Raw genomic sequence first — 20,000 nt, 5'->3', positions numbered from 1 at the left:
TTAGAAGGAAGCCTCAAGAAGAACATCAAGACTCTGACTGAAGGACATAGTGAGAAAAGATAGCTGGCGAGAACAGCGCGCACTAGAGTGTCAGCTAATAGGGTTGGAAGACCTAAACCTACTAGAGTTAGAGCTACAAGACAGAAAGCTGGAGACGAGTGGAGATTTTTGGAAGTGAATGCACAGGAGAGGCCCTTTGCATATCAGGGCGTTGGAAGCGATGTCGAGCAATGTGTGCACACATAAGTTGTCATCCAACCGTAGTTAATACGCATAATAACTTTAAGAGGTGAAAAATGAAGATATGCTTATAAAAATCTTCAAGTATTACGATCAACATTGTTACTAATCTATAGTAGATTGATTCTGTTGTCGTTTACTTTTCGCCATGTTTAAAAATCCACAAGAAGCCTCTAGGTGTTAAAAGATTACTTAAAAAAATAAACAAAGCTTGATTGGCTCCGGGATTATCAATACTATTATTATTATTATAATAACCAGAAACAGGCCATCAGCTCAGTAAACAACCCTCAGTAGTTCTATAGTAAAGCAAAATTTAATTAAGAATACCGCAGGCAATTGTACCCATACGTAAAAAAAAGGAAAAAAAAAAACATACGACAGATCCTACAGATTAGTCAATCTTTGTTGCTATGTAGCTTTAAGGCTGGTAAAACCACTGGTTGCCTCAGCCATGCTGTCTGGATAATCACACACAAGAGCTTTTTATCGCCGAGTCATATCGTCCCCACTTCCCACCTTCTATGATGGGATAATAAAGAATAATGATAATATAGATTAGCTGTGTTCTCCAGCTGGTTTGGAGAGCTGTCAATTAGTCTGCAGGTCCCTCCGCTATTTTTTATTTGTGGTTACGTAGGGAATTTCCTACTATGTTAAACCTCCTTTTACAGCCCTTAGGCTCTCCCCCTCGTTGGCTCAGAAAGAGGTTAGGTACAAGATTTTATCAATCTATTTTTACATTATGTTTTCGCTGTAGTATTTTTCGAGACGCTGAAGGCATCCGGATGAATGTACCCATTGCCGTAATTAAGTAATATCCTTATATAAACAATAACTTTTTTAAATAATTTATCCGAGGTTTTCCTAAAATCGTACAGGCAAAAATCCTACATCACACCGTATATTTGATCAAAATGGCTTGGACATTAGTTAACCCTTCTCAGAGGCTCTTCTCATTGAGTCTTATCTATAAACGTTTTATTTTTTCACATCTGTCTGCACTATGCTTCACATACGTCATAACTGGAGATCTATCAACAATGCGCTTAAACCGGATCCAGCAACTTTTAACCAAAAAGAAAGTTTTTAGAAAATCGAGGGGCTTAGTAGCAAACCAGTGCTCGCAATTAAGACAGGCAAAAAAAGAGCTATTATCTAACCGCGGGATGGAATACTGAATGTTTATTAGAGAAATGTGAGCGCAGAAAACCAGCTAGACCGATAACAATATTGAATCTCTTCGAAGGTAGTACCACAGGAACCGAGAACCATCTTTTAGCGGTACAGAAACTCACCACTGGAGACCTTAAGAATAAAACCCTAAAACCCTCGCCCCTCCCTTTCTACAAGCTCATTAATTACGGGGCGATTTTATGAACACGAGCCCATGTTGGCGCAAGGTCATCTAACTCTAATTATAATAGCAACTACCAAGGGAAAGGCGATTGATGAAGACCCCATACCGCGAGTGATTCCCCAGGAGCTGGAAACGATTTGTGATTTATGAAAGTTAGGCCGTTGAGCCAAACACTGGGGGTACTTCCAGTGCTTCAAATAGTGAAAAGATGGCGTTGGAGTGGTTGGATAGCAAGATAAAAGGATTAAAAGAAAATAAAGCAGATAAAGTACTAGGATATAAAGGTGGAACTGAGAGAAAACCCCTCAGTTGCCCTGAGAAATTGTGAGAGAGGTTGAACAGCGAGAATGGGGGTATAGAAGGCTAAAGAAGGGACGCAGCAAACATTCTTCAGTATTGCTTACAGTGTCCCACTTATGATGCAATGGCGGCACTAGGCCCTTACGGGAACACCAGAACCGCAAATATCTTGACTGAAAAGGAATCAGCCAAGAAGAAAAATGTTGACGACTGTCCCAACTCATCCAGAGGTAACATGTGCTGGTGGGTGGGGGAAAAATATAGATAATGTGACTTGTGTCGCCCAAGAGTGTTGCTACACAGACAAATTCTTGCATAATAGGGTAAAATACCGAATGGCTGGCCTCTACCATAGCGCGACCACCTTCCCGAAAATCGGCAATTATGGTCTTAATTTGTGACTTGGGAGAAAAAATCTTACTTCGAGAGGAAAGTAGAGGTCTCGAGGTGCTGTTTCGACGGACGCTGGCTCTTGGCTAATGTCTATCCTGGGTTATATGACGTGTTAAAGTAGTTTTTCGGGAGGTTGGTCGCGCTACGGTAGAGACCGGCCATTCAGTATTTTACTCTAGTCCGAATACCACTTTAGTCCGACGGGAAAGGAACAGCCTGATCATGGAAAGGCCCCCTTCATCTATACTTTTTTTTTTCTTTTTAGTCGCTTCCTTTGTGACCTGCCATGTCTATACTATTCGCTGGACCCTCAGATCTCTTCTACCTTTTTGCCTTTAGTGGGTATTGTGATCTTAGAGTCTGCATGTTGAGCTGGGAATGATAATGCAAGGGCTGGTTATATCGTGTCTGAAGGTAGGGAGATATTTGCCCTCAAGGAGACCATTTCTTGCATTGTAGGGTTTCCTCGACATACAGGTTCGAAACCAGTCGCACGCAGATCTGACAGCGGCAGCTAGATGAAATGCACAATATCTCTAACGGGGATTGGCGGAATTAAATTATACCAAAGCAGCGGTAGCGATTCAGTGCGGCATATAAATATTTGCTGAAAATGCTCCGTCTAACGTTAGCGAAAAAGTATGAGGCTTTACTGTGTACCTTACGGGAAAGAACACTTTGTTTCTATGAATATAAAGTGATCTTTTGAGACTAATTTCCTATATGATACTTAAGTCATTATATTTAATTACTTCCTACTGGGCGGTTTCTATGTAGTCACAACTTATTGATAATAGTGAAAACATTATCCATCAGATGTATCCATCTTTGACCCTGTTGAATTCACTTTATACAACGGCGCTTTTTCACGTTTTTTTTTTTTTTTTTTTTTTCGCGAGGTGCAAAGTTGGGCTCTTGGAGGTGTCACCGAATGCTGTTTAGTGTTATGAAACTGGAGAATGTTATCCATTTCAGTTGTGAGCAATGGGATTATTTTCCTCATTTCGAAGAGCTTTATCGAGCCTTACTGCGTGAAGTGATGGTAGAAAACATCAGAACATTATTTTAAGTGGTTTGCAATGTAAATATAATCGTAAGGAATTATGTAAGTGATCATTTTGTAAGTAATTTTGACATTTGTACTTGTATCAAGTCTCATTTTCTAGGACCTCTGCCTGATTCTCTTCTTTATTATAAAATGATTTTATATGTTTTATAAAAATAAAATCGGAAGTCTGTGTGTGTGTTTATCTCTGTCCAATTTTTCCATCAACTCTTTGAAAAAATTTATTAACGTTGTTGCGTCATGGAAACCAGCTTGTTATATTTCTAAAGCAAATAAAATGAATACGTAAAATGGCATTTGAAACAGAACTACAACCTGAAGAGAAAGAGGACCTCCTGAAATTTTGCTATTTTGGGTGCCATTAAAGCACAGCAAGAAATTCATGCATTACATCTCAAATGGCTTCAAAAAAAATTGCACATGGAAATCAAACTGCAAAGCTACAGAGAGTAAGACGTGCTGCATCTAACAACTACAAAAAAGATGTTTCAAGCTTATATTACATTACTGTGACACATATGTGGTAACAGCGAGAGAGAGACTCAAGTTTAGAGCAATTATTGGATAACTATTCGTGGTGTCAGGTAAGTTCAAGAACCAGAATGTTGATCCAGATGCGGTTTGAAGGTATATCGAATTCACTCGACCTGACTGCGTGTGGTGTCTGTCGGCAGGGGCGAACTCCAAGGATAAAACAATCATTTAAAACTTGTCAAGTAACAATGATGAAGGAACAAAGATATGCTTTAGAGCAGGGGTGTCAAACTCAAATCCTTTCGAGGGACAATTATGCACTTGGTTATGGTCTATAGAGCCATGAAAGATTTGGTAATTACTTATTCCTTATGGCTCATTTATTAAGATTTGCAATGAAAGTGCCTTAGTGCCAGCAGATATAATATGAAATAAATTAATAAATTATTGTGATACGAATGAAAGGTAAAGCTTATTATGTCATGTTTTAACAGTTTAGTAACTTTAGTTAAATTTTCCTCAGTTCTAACAGTTACAGTAGCTCGAGTTGAAAAATCTCTTGGTACCTCGAAGGGCCACTGAAGACCATCCCGTGGGCCATGAGTTTGACGCCCCTGCTTTAGAGGAAGAGACCTATAGGAAATTATAAATGCTTCCAAGAAAGGAGCTTTTGATGAAAGGGGAAATGACAGAACACTCAAGGTGTCTAGAAAAATAAATAAAATTGGCAAAACTGGAGAAAATTAAGAAAGCGAATCCGCCATGTCTTCTATGGTACGTAACAATCGTATCATTGGTCTGAAATCAGATTCTGAGTGGGGACAATAATATGTGGGTGAGATACAAGAGTTTATAAACCAAGAATTTCATGAACTCCTGAACGACAAATGACGAGTGGTATAAACATGCAACATTCTTCTCAACTCCTTACCGAGAACATATTTATATTTGATCGTTATTTTTTATTTTTTTATTTTTTAATCTCCTCACCCTCCCTGGATCGATCTCAGCCTCCCACGAGAATGAAGGAACAGGATGACTTTGAAATGCCAGGATGGGCTGTCACATTTATTTGGATATAAAGATACATAAAGGGATAAACATAACAAATCTGTTTAAGGCAACATAGTGAATTCATCTTTACGAAGCCGCCAACAAGATAATGACTATGTGACAGGTGATGTGACAGTGACAGTCAACCAATTTTTATGGTGATAATGATGATTGTGATGATCATGGGTTAACTATGGTGATTTAAATTTCACACACACTGATAAAATAGGCACTATGATGAAGGCAATAATGGCAATATGCCAGACAAGATAGTGTTCATTATATACGGAAACAAAAATTATACGTTTGTGTATTTGTGTTAAATGTACTTGTGAGTATTTAGATACAATAAACGTTGGTCTAAAATAGTTCTCTTATCTGCTCTCAAAAGACTAAATCAATGCAGAACGTGAAAGGTCTTACGAATCACAATGATAAAAAATTCTTGTTATTAATCAGCGATGCTCCTAACCAAAAAATCTTACATGAATGCCTTTGCGTAAATGAATAATTTCAGAGAGTCCTATAAGACATCAACTATCTTAATAAACTCATGTTGAAAAATTACATTGTTGTCAGCGCGTTCATTGACAATTGCCCATACTTTACACTCGTCCAGAACTCCCTCAGATCTATTGCATGTGATCATGCTTCCTATCAGGAAATGGTGTCTCGTTTCACATAATCTTCTTACTTTGACATTCTTGGAACAATTTGCATTCTTCCCTGAGCTTCTTATTGTGATTTGTCGCTATGACTCTAGGCTGAATGTATCGTGAAAATGTTTTCGTGCGTATCGTATCCTTTTCTTTTATTCCTTATTTTCTCTTGTTGTCTCTACCTTTCTAATTTTCTCTTTATTTTTCAGTTCAGTTTTTTCATTTTTATTCCCATTTTCCCAACGATAGCATTCTATCAAATATGTCATCGTGATTTAATCACCTGGGCATTCAAGTCGTACGTATTTCCCACCTTCCCAAGTTACCTGTTTTACGACCGAGATCTTACGCTGGCATAAGGCCAGGCCATTCTGGAAAACATCTTAACAACCCCTTTCGCCAACAACCCCTTAGAAATCATCGTCGTTATCTGGCGGAGGTCCGGCGGGAGGCCTCATCCTCGGTCCTTTCATCTTCGCCCCTCCGTTCAAGATGACGTTCCCTCCTCCAACGACCGCTGGGGCACCAGCTGGACCCACTCGCGCCCCTGCGCCGCCGACGCCGACGCCGCCACCGCCCGGTTGCCCTCCGAACTCGGTGTCCGACCCGTCGAGGTCTGTGTCCCCGTCGCCTCCCAGGTGGAGGTCGGTGTCCGTGTCCAGGGACTCCGAGTCCAAGTCGCCCACCATGTTGCCGAAGACGCGTCTGCCACCTGTTGAAACAGATTGGAGGATATCAGTGCCATTTCATACAGAGGGACGGATGAAGACAGCCGTACTTCGTAAAGCCGCCTCTTACGCTCAGTTATACCTCCCCAATTATGCTTGTGCGGGCAAAACTGAACATTGTGAGCTCACTTTTGCCTGCACAGGCACAACTGCGCAGGTACGTATACCTGAACGTGAGTGGCGGCCTTATGTAAAGTGTTATAGAATTAGAGAAGCTGACATTGCAGTTAGATAAGTGAAAAGTCTGGTGCAGATAAACTCTTAGATAGAATTAAACATGGATAGACTCGGATACTTTAAGCACTTGAGGCAGGAAAACTGATGGCTAACAGAAATTTTAGGCCGAAGGAGAGGCGAAAAAAAACAGATCTCTCTTAGATAGGATAGAGACGTTCATTGTCTGCATAAGAACACTGACATATATAAATTATGGAAAGTTAGAAGGAGAGACATTGGCATTTTTAGTGGAAAGATACAAACAGGCCTCTTAGGTACTAGAACAATGATAAGAGCACGGACAGCTTAGGTTGGAGGGAGGTACAGACTAGTTTCGATAAAAGGATTCCTGAAAAGAGGGAGTAGGGTTAAAAACATCTTGAGTACAAGGATAGATGAAGAGAGACAGGCATCTATGGAAGAGAGATAGATTGAAAGGAACAAGTGCGAACTGATGGATAGATAGCCAAACACAGACACACACGCACACATCCTAGGTGGTAAAACAGATTCAAAGAAACAGAAACAGAAAAAATAGATGAATGAAGGAACAGAAGTCTAGGTAAAAGAATAATTGACGAAAGAGAGAATTGGGAAGCTATGATAAGGTGTGAGAGTACGGCAGAAGCACGGTCCAGATCCGTGGGCAGAAGCAAAGAATTCAGAAGAAATTAAACTACGTAACTTGAAACGTAAATTTTTAAGTGAAAAGGGAGTGCTAGTAAAACCTTTTTACAATGTGAATATAGTATAGGCATAGTGGCTTAACGTTTAGAATATCATCACTGTTAGAAAAATTATTAAATAATTAATTCGGCAGTAGAACATCACCAATCACTTATGCAATATCTTAGGGAGGCTTTTGTTGTTTCAAACCTAAGAATGGTGCATTTATCAAAAGCTTTTATATATTCAGTAATAACTGTCGATTACGTTCTGTCATGCATCCTACTCCTTAACTTTTTGAAAATGCAGACAGAACCCATGAGGATTCTTAGAAAAAAAACAAAAACTTGTAATAAAAGCGTTAGACTTGTTGCATGAGCTTTGAAACCAGTGTAATTACTCTTGGGTTATATAATGCAGCGTATTTCAGTACATGGAAAAACTCAGACAAGACATAAGCATTACTACAGCTGCATATCTCAAAATCAGCAAATAAAAAGGTTAATTATTAACAAAAGCAGCTTATAATAAGTTGAAAATAATGAAGAGAACGTCGAATACAGTAAATCAGTAAATAACGAGACCAACAACTAATCAATACGTAATCAGATCAACAAACAACAAAATCAGTTGAAAGTAACATCAATGAATATAAAGAGATAAAAAGTTGAAGGGGTAACAAATTCAGCGTATTACAATATTAACATCATAAGAAAATTGAAAAAAAAAACTTAATTGATATAAACCAATCAACAAAAGGTCATTAAGAAACATAAAAAAAGAATATGATCAACGAAAAGAATAAGTCCAACAAACTAGAAACTCAGCCAGTAACAATATCAACACATAATGAGGACAACAAATATAATAAGAAAAATAATTAACAACGAGAGCAGCATATAAGAAAATCAACGAGTGCGAATGTTTGCTGTACGTATATCATCAAGTACGAGAACACCACTTCGTGGAGGAATTTAACAGAATAAATATCTTGAAAAATTAAAGGCTGTGCAAACGTAATCGTAATGGGTGTAGTACTCGTGCAGAAAAATTACTTCCCCACATCCGACAGCAGTTTATTCATTCATTTCCTCAAAATGGCGTGTTTTCCTTGGCGATCATTTATTGAATGTCTGAAGAGAGCTCGTGAATTTCTGTCCCCCAGCGTCACACACACACACACACACACACACACACACACCTCCCCCCTCCCTCACCCTCTCTCTGTCTCTCTGAAGTTAGATATTCAAACAAGATACTCCCAATAACAAATTGTTTACTCTATTGATTTAGCTATGTACGTATCTCTCTATCTATCTATTAACTAAATTAAAGTCATATGCCTGGATGATCTGAGAGAGTACAAGGCTTCATCGTTAAGAACCCATTCCCTAAAGTCGCCAACACTTCAACTGTGGAGAATTACGACTGTCAAAATTGCTATTGTAATAAAGTCTGCGAGTCTACATCAGTCACCCTTTTACCGAGTCGCAATTTGGAAGCCTTCCTGTTTATGGTGTTCCACCCATCCCATCTTTTTTTTTTTTTTTTTTTTCTTTTTTTTTTTTGTTTTTTTTTTTTTTTTTTTTTTTAACGATCCAGTGTTTGAAGGTTTTATATATCTATGATATCCATGTCAGATGCAATAGTAAGGGTGGAATTTACGCTTTTCGTAAAGAAAAACCTTTTTTTTCATGTTCTTGTGTTTAGGTATCAAACTTTGGAAATTTCAGTTTGAAACTTTTTCAACTCATGCATTCACTTTGATCAATTCCTCTATACTGGTCTTTGCGTATCATTAGACTACAACTAACACTGGCTTCATGCAGCCCTTTCTCTTTGTTCCTTACCTCTACTACCTCTTTTTCTCCACTGGCATTGCTTCTTTTCATGTTCAGTGACCTCTTCAAAGTTATCTAACACTAAACCCAGCTCCTCCATAAGTAACTGACTTTGTTCCATCAACCAAGGTCTCTAGACCTTGGTTTAAACCAAGATTTATCCAGATTCTACTTCCATCTGTCATTGTGCTGTCTGAGTGGTACGCCAAGAATTCTGCGTTCCTCCCGATGGCAACACTATCATGACTTTTTCCCGTCTGCTTCATTTATAACTTTAAATCATCCTGTAACTGCTGATTACCTGAATTTTATCTTTCTCCTGCGGTGCCATTTGGTCAATTCAGTCTCACCTGTTTCTCCTCTTCATTCTTTATACTTTCTTAATTCTCGGATGTATTACTATCGGGATTAATTCGCTTACTTCGTTGAATTTGGGATGATGATGTTGGTAATACCCTTGTCCTTCCGCGTATTGTCCAACTGCTTCAAGATAACCAGCTATTTTCCTGATTTCTAAAGCTGCCGTTTCAACACAACTAACCCTTTTACGCTCTAAGAGCAAAATTTATTTATTATTGCCATTATTACCTTTGCAGTCTCGAGATTCTCTGCTTACATAATGTGATTATATTCTTTATCTTTGTAAACTCCGCCTTTGATCAAATTAGCAACAGGCTCCCTGGCATCTGCATTCTACGTACCAATTCTCTGTTTCCTATGTCCTTGGCCTAAGTAGGTGGGAAATTCTCCTCCTTCTCTAACTCATATATATATCTGTTTTTTTATATATATATATATATATATATATATATATATATATAGATATATAGATACATATATATATATATATATCTATACTATATATATATATAATTATACTATATATATATATGGCTCCAGCTATCCGGGATACTCACGGAGGACGTGTAGATTTTATATAAAAAATTTTGTTTTAATTGATAAGATTGAAAGAGTTCATGAAATGTTTCGTGGAATTTTAATCATAGGCCGAGGGTAGGCTAGTGAAACTTTGCAGAGGATCCAGATTATCAAGTAAATTTAAGCGGTTTATCTTTGGATCTAAGGATTATCGCGAAAACTGCGGCATCTTGATAAACCCAGGATTAATGTCATTTCTTGTCCCGGTGAATACGTGCGTGTTCAGGACTATAAATACACACATACATACACATATATAAACATGCGTATGCTAAAAGCAAATATATCACTTTCTGTCTTTCTCTTATTTATAGAAATCATTCAAGAGTACATTTAAGTTTTACCTCGAAAATGAAAAGAAAAGAAATTAGCATCGGAAATCATACATTTGGTGCAAATGCCTTAAAGAAGTGCAGAAAGTACTAAACACCACTGAAATGCGTGAACATTAATGACATTATTCAAACAAAAATTAAGAGGAAAAGGAATAAACTAAAAATACGAAAACCATATTGAAGAAATTCGACAACGTCGCGTGCTTTCAAACGGTGCATACATTGTCGCTTACAACATTCAATCGACCACCAGTATTCAATCACAAAAAAATTATGGACTAAGGGCGGAATCTACTCGGCAGTTACGTGTCGTTTAAACTATAAATTGAAAGAACGAGTCACTGAATTTCCTGTTTCATTTTAAGGGCGACATGGACCGATAAAGAAATGAGGGCCGCTAGGTATCAATCAATAAGTAGACTCGCTGATATGAGACGAATATTCAAGCTACAGAATGCATCATTCTTTTCGATGATTGTTTGACAAAATTAATGTCTCGGAGCAAAAGGCGTCCGCGTGGGAGGAGGGATCTGGGTTCGATTCAGAACCTGGTTCGATTATACCTTCCCCTACGTCTCATTCTTCTCCTCGAGATGAGTTATACGTCCGGCCAGGGTAATAGAAGCGTCGCCTAGATGAATGATTGCCGATTCGTGCTAGTAGCAGCAACCGGCCGGTGTAGAAATAACATAAACGGGCAACTGCCTTCAAGTTACTGTATCCTTTTTACAGACAAATGTTAGTGAAAACGTGAACCTACATGCATCTACAACACTCTTGTGTAAATTTATTTTCAAACGTGTCTGGACAAATACAAAACATCTGTAAATCCACAAAATCCGCACAAATGCAAAAGCGTTCTTGGGCAGAACACGGACACAGAATTAGGCATTTTAATTTTTTTTTTTTTTTTTTTTTTTTTTTTTGCTCGACGGGGTGAGTGGAGCGACAGAAACACAGAGAGTAATTCTTTCCATCATAAGAAAAATAAACGTGTATTCAACAAAGCTAAGTGAACATTTTACTGCATCTTAATGAACAGTTTGTAAGAAAATCCAGCTTTACAACATATGCAAACACGAATTACCTTCAGGCTCGTGGGGCTCTTCTGTAAGTGGAAGAAAAAAAGAAAGAAAATCAAATTTCAATGACCAATGAAACACTGGATCAGAGAAGCACACACGACGTTCAATAGTGTTTGTAAATGAGATTACAAAATTACAGTTAGCTGGCGCAACCTTCAGTTAGAACTCAACCAACAAATATAAACAATACCAAAATAAATGAGAATCATCCCGAACCTTTTCTCAGTAGACCATCCATTCAGAAATGACGTTTTGTCGCTTCTCAAATGTCATCAGTGGGGAACATTGCGACAGGAACATTGTCACTTTTAATGTTGTGCTTTCCTCGTAATTTGAATCGAGATGAATTTTTTATCTTTCAGTGATTTCGTACATCATGAAATTCTCGCATTACAATGTAGAGATGCAAGATATGAATATAAAATATCTAGCATAGCATCATCAGTTTTTCAATGGAAACTAAAATCCGTAAGAAGACTAAAATATTATAGAGAAAGGGGTCAGATATGAATACTTTTAGTGATACAAAAGAAAATCAGTCACCTGACTTGACTTTTGACAGAGTGACATCCATAACTGATGGTCATTAGGATTCTTACTCTATTTTTGTTAAAACTTGACTTTTGAAAGGTTGAATAGGTGAAAAATCGTTGATTTCATTCAATTTTCGTTCTAATATAATTCTATCTAGGAAATAAGACAAACATATTTTGGCATTATTCTGTCCAGAGAACAAGAAAACCTATAATAAAACACATTTTAATCATTATCTTTGACTATGGATATTTCAATTAACCTTTCACAAGACGTGCGTCAATGGAGTTTATGTGATTTCAACGTTAGTCTGATACGATTCCATTTTATAATCCAGTTCAGTCTTTTGTGGTCTGATTCTGGATCATTTTTAAGCAACCTGATCATTTTAGCCACAATTTTCCTAACAATTTTAGTCTGGCCAATGAGACTCCATTCAATCTCTTTTCCGACATGAATTAGCATCTTTTCAATCAAGCTCTGTCGCTGTCCAGCAGAGGAGGAGGAGGAGGAGGAGGAGGAGGAGGAGGAGGAGGAGGAGGAGGAGGGAGGAGGAGGAGGAGGAGGAGGAGGAGGAGGGAGTTACCCTCTCGAGAGATTTGTGCAGCTGCAGCCACGGTCTAGGAATATACCTAGACCGTGGCTTCAGCTACTGTGGATTCGTATTATTCACCTTATCACAACACTTCCGATTGACTCGAGTCGTTCTCTTACCTTTCCCGCTCTTCTTGGGCTGTGCCTCCATCATGCTTTCTTTCGCCATGTCCTTCAAGAGCTCGTCCTCATCTTCGTCATCGTCGTCGTCATCGTCATCGTCCTCATCCTCGTCCTCGGAGTCATCGGCAGCCCCGCCAAGGCGATTTTCTTCCGTTCGCAGTTTCTCGAGCAGCTTTCTCGTGGCCGTCTGGAAAGGGGACAGAATAGTCGATGACCCTGGTGGTTGTGACGTCTGTTTATGTTATTCATCTGTCAAATATTATTCATTTCCGTCTTCTGTAATCGCCGTGGGTTCTAATCCCACTTGAAGAGGTGATTTTTCTTTTATTTTTTCATCCGTTTCCTATTCAATGCTAAAAATAGGTGACTGCAACTAATAGACAATATATATATATATTATATATATATATATATATATATATATATATATATTTATATATATATATATATATATATATTTTTATAGCACATTCCCAAGCATTTAATGAAGTTCACCTCACAAACGCCGTAAGGATGGGATTAATTTCATGACATTAGAGCTAAAAGAATGGAGTTTGCAATTCTTTTGTTTTTATTGCCGTTCGACATCAAACCTCTTACACAGCAGAAGTTTAAAATCCTCATTATCTCATGTAGCCAGTGGAATGCTTGCCGTTTTCTCAGTTAGCTTATCACCATCACCATTAAGGGCGTAAGTATATCTTCTGTAAAGTCCACAACTTTTAATTAGGTTTTTCTTTACCCTGTGGATGCACAAAGCTGCTGGCAGCAACAATTGTTCAAGGAATATTGATTACCTCTGCCATATTATCTACACTGACTGACCGTCTGGCCTGACTTTGTGCGCATGTGCGTGGATTTCAAATAAAATTTCAGCTCATGGAAAATGAACGTGACGGCTATTAATGCTTTGCTATTCATTTAAATCATAAAGAATAGAAGGAGAGGTACCTTTTGTCACCTCTGAAGGCAAACTTGCTTTAGGTCTGAAAAATATAAGATAAGCTTTAAGTGTGCAGATCTTAAGTACATGTGACTTAAGATACCTGGTCAGTGACACAGTAAGCGAAGATATAAGCCGTGCTGGAGTGATTCCAATTTTCCTTCAGAAACCAATGCTAAATTTTAGGCAGTATGTGTCAAATATAGACTTTATCCATTTGCCATTTCAGTGAAGACCGCTCTTTATCCTCTGATTTCAGAATCACCAAGTAGTACTCCTGAAAAATAATCAGCGATACATTTCAATATATGTCATTATCAGTAAGATGGGAACCAAAGGCTAAAAGCTGATGCCCATTTATGAATAAGTATTAAATCTTTGTTTTGGTAAGCTTTGTTACCAGGGATACCAACAATCTGAAAAAAAAATAAAAACTCATTCATCTCCTTTTTTTACAACGGCAATAACATTACGAAGAACAGCACTGATAACTTAATGGAGAACAACAACAACAACAACGACAGCAGCAACAACAGTAATACGATATCCTCTTCATTACGATAATGTGAACGTAACTGAGTGCGCCAAGGTTTTCCCAAGACCGTTTAAGGAAACCCGTAAACATTAAGGTTAGTAAATCACTCGAGACACCTGGAAGCGTTTAGAATAAGCGATTTCCTTCGAATACATGAAAAAAAAAGTTATAATTAGTAACAACCAGTTCCCCAAGTGAAAAATCACATTTTTCATACGAAATGACGCAATAAATGTCGTTTAAGCGGTTCCTAAACGCGAAAGACGGCTGCATTACGAAGCCTTTTCTCACGTCCAGCAACATCTAGATTGTTTGGAACTGTGACGCGTGAAGGATATATTCCATTTACAATATAATCTGAAGGCAGGAGTTCCTTAATGAGACGGAAGTGGGAATAAAGATAAGTGTACTCCCCGAGGCACGGTCCATCTAGACCGTGCCCCGAGGTAAGCCCTGTCATTACCCGAATGGTTTGGAAAGATTTTCCCACCTGCATACGAGTCAATAAGACGAGGAAAAGGGAAAGGATTTCAAGAAGAAGAACGAGTGGCGCGTACAAAGAGGAAACGAAAGTAAACAAACAATCAAATTAAGAATAACAGCAGCTGCGACAACAATTAGAAATTGAGCGATGGAAGCAAAAACACAGGTAAGTAAATTTTAATATTCATCCGAAATTCATTCATTTTGTTACCTTTTAGAATCAAACCAAAACAGAGCAAAGTAACCACTTCCTTTAGTCAGGAGTGGAAAGGCCGGCCAGGATAACCGGGAATGGTGTGTGTATATATATGTATTTAATAGAATGTATCAAATCCTCCTTTTACAAAGCGTATTGTTTTATCACTTTTCACTATATTTAATTAAGGCTCAGTATGTTCGTCATTATGGTAATTGGTGTCTGAATCAAGGTTAAAACGGTTAAATTAATTGTAAGTCTTGGTTCCGAAATAAAGATAAACAAATGACATATTACATTACGTATCCATAAAAAGAAGACACTTTATTTGAGCCTCATTGGACAGGATGGCAGACGTTCTAGTGGGGAAATAAAAGAAAAAAACCCGTAATTTGAAAAGGCATAAGTGCTTAGACATGACAGAAGGGGATGTAACAGTAAGAAGCTTGATGCATTGTTCATGAAGCTTTAGTGTGGTAGCACGAAAAAGCTGTGGAGCTGCAGGAGCTTATCATCCTTGATTTAAGGATGCCGCTTATTGGTGCGTATAATAATTGTCACTGATAATCCAACGTGCTGTGTATCCATAATCATTTTTTCTGGCCATATCACTGATAGGACCTTCTTTCCCACCGTTATCCCTACACTAAGGGGTCGGTTGCCTGATGCGCATGGTTTATTATTTGGCAACGGGGTTTTTACTACCGCATGCCCTTGCTGTCATCAACCACAGTTATTAGCAGTGGGCCTCGCCTTTGACTAAAACGTCCACCTGCAAGGCAGCAGTTTCGACAGTTACTGACGGTGGGCCTAGCCTTTTACTAAAAAAGTAAGACTGCAAGACAGCAGCTGTCCTTTTAGTCGCCTTCTACGACACGCAGGACCTACGGTGGAAGTATTCTGACACCTCTACCACAGGGTGATATCACTGATAGAACCATTGGAACCTAAAGACGCGTAAGCCGCATAAGCACCTTGTTCACAGTGACCGACCATGAAGGTGCTTCGTGGTTTTCGCTTACGCAGGAAGTAACCCAACAAAATACTTTGTTGTTGTTGTTGTTGTTGCAGGTGGGGAGGGGCGGTAGGAAACCCCTATGGAAGAACCTAAAAAGATCGGAAAAAGGGTGTTTTGCGTTGAGTTAAAGATACAGGAATTTTAATAAATAATCAGTCAGTCCCCAATTTACGAACTCTTTCAATTCGCCTCTTACCTCTCTTTCGATCATCTTCTCATGCTCGATCTTGTCGTAGTCGTCCAGCATGTTCTCCAGGTACGACAAACTGATGAACTTCTGCACGAACATTTCGTATTGTTTCTTCAAGTCGTTTTCGAGCTTCTCGTATTCGTCCATGAACGCTGGTCTGGAGAGATCGATTGTTAACACATTATAGGCAGAAGTGTGTAGCAGTGATGATTCCTTTCGTCTTGTTAAGAATTAAGGATTGGGTATGCAAAGTACGCTGAAGTGTCCTTTGTATATAGGGCTGTAACATTTATAATTGGAGTGAAAATGTCATGCTTTAACTTTTGCACTTTAAGTATATATATATTATATATATATATATATATATATATATATATATATATATATATATAATATATGTATATATATATATATATATATATATATATATATATATATATATATATATGTATATATAACTCCACATTTCTCACCATCCAGTTTTTTGTACAATGCAATTACTACACCAACAGTCTTCTCAACAGCTTCCACCTTAATTGTTTCATTGGCACTCAAAATACAAATTTCACATCCATTCAGGAAAGATGGATTCATGTTCCATTCATCCATAATTGCCTTGGCTTCCACAAATAACTATAGTCTCCTCCCCGTCTTTTGCATACACCCTGCTACCTTCCTTGCTTCTCCTGTTCTGTGACTCACATCTGTCATCTTACCATTACCCATTACATTTACTCCCAAATACCTAAGCAATCAACCGCCCAGTTCTCCCACCATCCACATTAACATTCATGATCTTCCCGGTTTCTGCTTATCCGGATAAACCTATTTTCATTATATTCAGCCTCAACTTGTAAATATTCTAAAACTTTTACTAGTCCGCAATTTCTCTTCACTCTCCTCAATCAATACCGCATCATCTGCAAACATTAACTATTCCACTTTCCACTCGTCAGCCATCTTCTTATCCGCAACTTTGTACCTTCAGCTGTTCTTCCTCCGCCTTCTTACCCCTCTGTGGAGATATTAAACAGATGTTAAACACCCATGGAGTTATAAGATACTTTTGTCTCAGATCTATCTTTGCATCAAGCCAGTCCTTCACCTATCTGCATATTCTAACAAATGCTTCACTTCCATCTTGAAAACTTGGTAATAAAACAATGAAACTATTACGTAAACGCTTATCTTCTATATCATACCATTTCAACCCTGTCTACACACATACCACACCGACACATGCACACACAGTTCTCCCACTATTTTTTTCTCAATAAAAATCTTAGTCAGCTCATTCCCTAGAACACTTAGTATTGTTGATCATAGAATTTGATTAGCCTGCCACCTTTTCCTTTAGACGGTGTAACAGCTATGCTTCTAACCCATTCTCTCAAAACCTTTCCATCGGGTTCTGTATAGTGGAAGAACCTTACTCCTTACCTGACTTTCTTGAGTGTTACCAGTCTCTTCTGGGCCCTCTCCAGTCCTGTTTTCTTCTTCTCGATCTTAGCTTCGAGGTTGCTCTCGTCAGAACCCACATTCTCTATCGATAGCTGCGTCTTCTTCACCTCTTCTTCAGTGGCATGAATGGCTGCTTTCATTCCACCCTCTACCTCTGTCAGCTCTAATTGACGACTAATGACGTGCGAACGGATGGACTGTTTTTGGTAAAAAATGGATAAGATTTTTGGTGGGATTTTATAAACAAGTTTAACGTATCAGCGCTTATGCCCGCTCACCCAGTCGACTTATCACTCATGCCACACTCATGACATCTTTTGCAATGATATTCATATTGTTTTTAAAAACGTTGGTGTTGCTACGCCGTCCGTCTGATATATTCGTGACGACTTTTTCAAATTCTGCTCTTTTTTGACAGCTTACGTTTCCTTTGCGGAATTATGTTTTTCAGGATAATTGTCTATGGATCTTGGCACTCCATTACGTTCATAATGATTGAGAAGTCCTGCTAGGTTCTTCCATGAAACTTTTCATAATCTTTTTAAAGGGACTGACAGTTACATAACGGGGATTTAGGTTTTCTTAGCGGTAAAATCGAAAGAAACAAACTCGAGTTCATCGAAGTTCCCGTAATATTATATTAGTTCCTATTTCAAACCAAGAACTAATATCAGTCTCAGTGAAAGTTAAAACAGTAGGAAAGCATAAGTGAGAATTTGTTTAATTTCAAATCTTATCTCGGAGCTGGACGTAGATGTGTATGTATGTATGTATGCACGTATATATATATATATAATATATATATATATATATATATATATAGATATATGTATATATATACATATATATAGTATATATATATATATAGTATCTATATATATATATATATATATATATATATATATATATATATATCAGATATAATTATATATAATTATATATATATTATAATATATATATATATTATATAATAATATATATATATATACATAGAGCAAATACAAGCATACTGATATTTTTCTCTCAATTTATTTTGCTCTTTCTTCTGACATACACATACGCTTGAATTAGAAGGCAAAAACGATCGAGGCAATTCGTACTTACCCTTAGATCAATTTCCCGTCGTATAAGATCATATAAGGTCGCACCACGACTCGTGATTTCTGAGGCTAAAGACCTGATGTGTTTGAGCTCCGTGATCTGAAATGACATTCGCAACGTCTTACACACCAGTTTATACAAATCAAAGATTCAATAATAGGTTCAAACGATCTCGCTTGTGCTATACATTTTGAAGGCGGTTTTTCCACCTAAGAGCTTATAAGAAGAAATGCAAGGTACCATGACTGTAACTTTCAAGATCCATCAGCGTCCTAAGGACAGTTTTTTTTTTCTAGCAAACTCTCAGGCGACAAAATAGCATCTAATTTCTATTTAAAACGGACACCCAATATCTTCTAAAAAGAATTTAATTAAGAAGGTCGGATTGATGAACTTTTGCTTCTGGTAACATTCTGGGACTTGCCACTCGGCTCTTTCCTACGAAACAAAAAATGCAGTTTGGGACTTCTCAAAAAACGAAACAAATAAGAATTAATGGGACTTTTTCTTTACTTAACCTCTAAAGAAACAGACAGGTACCTATGTGGTTTTGTACCATAAAATTTCCAATGGCGCTAATATAACAACTACAATAAGTGAAGACAAAAATTATCGGTCTAACACTCTAGAAAACTTAACTGAACAAGAGACACGCAGAGAGTCGGCTGCGTCTAAAAACTTTTAAAGAAACAAAAATAAAAACAATAAAACAAAACAGAAGAGACTGTAGTGGTTGCACTTAGCAACGCGTAAAGGAGCGAACGACAGTGGTAACCACAGCTCTCGCTCTTAGCAACCTGTCATGAAACAAAAGAGAGGAATGTGGTTCTTATACTCAGCAAATTCTACGAAACAAAAACGGAAGATGATGATAGTCCGAGGGACCTGCAGTTGAATGTCACAGTGCCAGTAAATTACATGGGCCGACCTCATCCTTCCCCCGGTTAATGGGAGGAAGTGAGCCAGACAGTCTATAATTTTCCTCGAAGTCATCTTGGAAATTGTCAAGGGAAGTTATAGGGTAGAATTATTTTCCATAGCTTTGCCTTTAATCAAAGAGATGTGAAAATAAAATGGATGAGTTATAGTGCATATGGGCAGTGGTCGAGAGCACGCACGGTATTCAACATAATTCACCTGGCTGCAGTTTTTATACGGTGGGAAGAAGAAGAAGAAGTAGTAGAAGAAGAAGAGGAAGAAGAAGAAGAATCTTAGTTCTGTTGAATGCCTACGTACTTGGCCATTGTCCCAGTTCATTATCTTGGGATATGGAATGAATACCTTTGCATCTATTTACATACAAAGTTAAAGATTAAGATGTAATCAATTATTTACTGAAGGGGTCCTAGCTAAGCCTGTTGGTAAGATTTTGGAGGCTCCTTTTGAAACGTACAACATTTCCATTTCCTCATTTGTTTTCTTGGCACAAAGAGGAAGGAAAACTTTTGGCTGTTACATTGAATTCGA

At 37.9% G+C, this 20,000-nt stretch overlaps 1 protein-coding gene across 2 annotated transcripts in view; it reads right to left on the bottom strand.

Annotated features, from left to right (window-relative positions):
- Positions 1-4,894: 4,894 nt before the first annotated feature.
- The window catches only part of LOC135206540 (clusterin-associated protein 1-like), a 23,035-nt gene continuing 7,929 nt past the window's right edge, over positions 4,895-20,000 (bottom strand). Inside the window, exons 4-9 of one of the 2 annotated variants that reach the window (XM_064237893.1) lie at positions 18,537-18,632; positions 17,412-17,629; positions 15,978-16,128; positions 12,604-12,793; positions 11,358-11,378; positions 4,895-6,257 (exon numbers count right to left, since the gene is read on the bottom strand). In XM_064237893.1, the coding sequence (XP_064093963.1) occupies positions 5,956-6,257; positions 11,358-11,378; positions 12,604-12,793; positions 15,978-16,128; positions 17,412-17,629; positions 18,537-18,632 (978 nt within the window). In that variant the 3' untranslated portion in view covers positions 4,895-5,955. The remainder of the gene's footprint in view (positions 6,258-11,357; positions 11,379-12,603; positions 12,794-15,977; positions 16,129-17,411; positions 17,630-18,536; positions 18,633-20,000) is intronic. The other variant, XM_064237894.1, reaches the window with a different exon arrangement.

Source organism: Macrobrachium nipponense, chromosome 31 (genome assembly GCF_015104395.2).
Source record: "Macrobrachium nipponense isolate FS-2020 chromosome 31, ASM1510439v2, whole genome shotgun sequence".
NCBI lineage: Eukaryota > Metazoa > Arthropoda > Malacostraca > Decapoda > Palaemonidae > Macrobrachium > Macrobrachium nipponense.
This window is presented reverse-complemented; position numbering and strand designations above follow the sequence as displayed.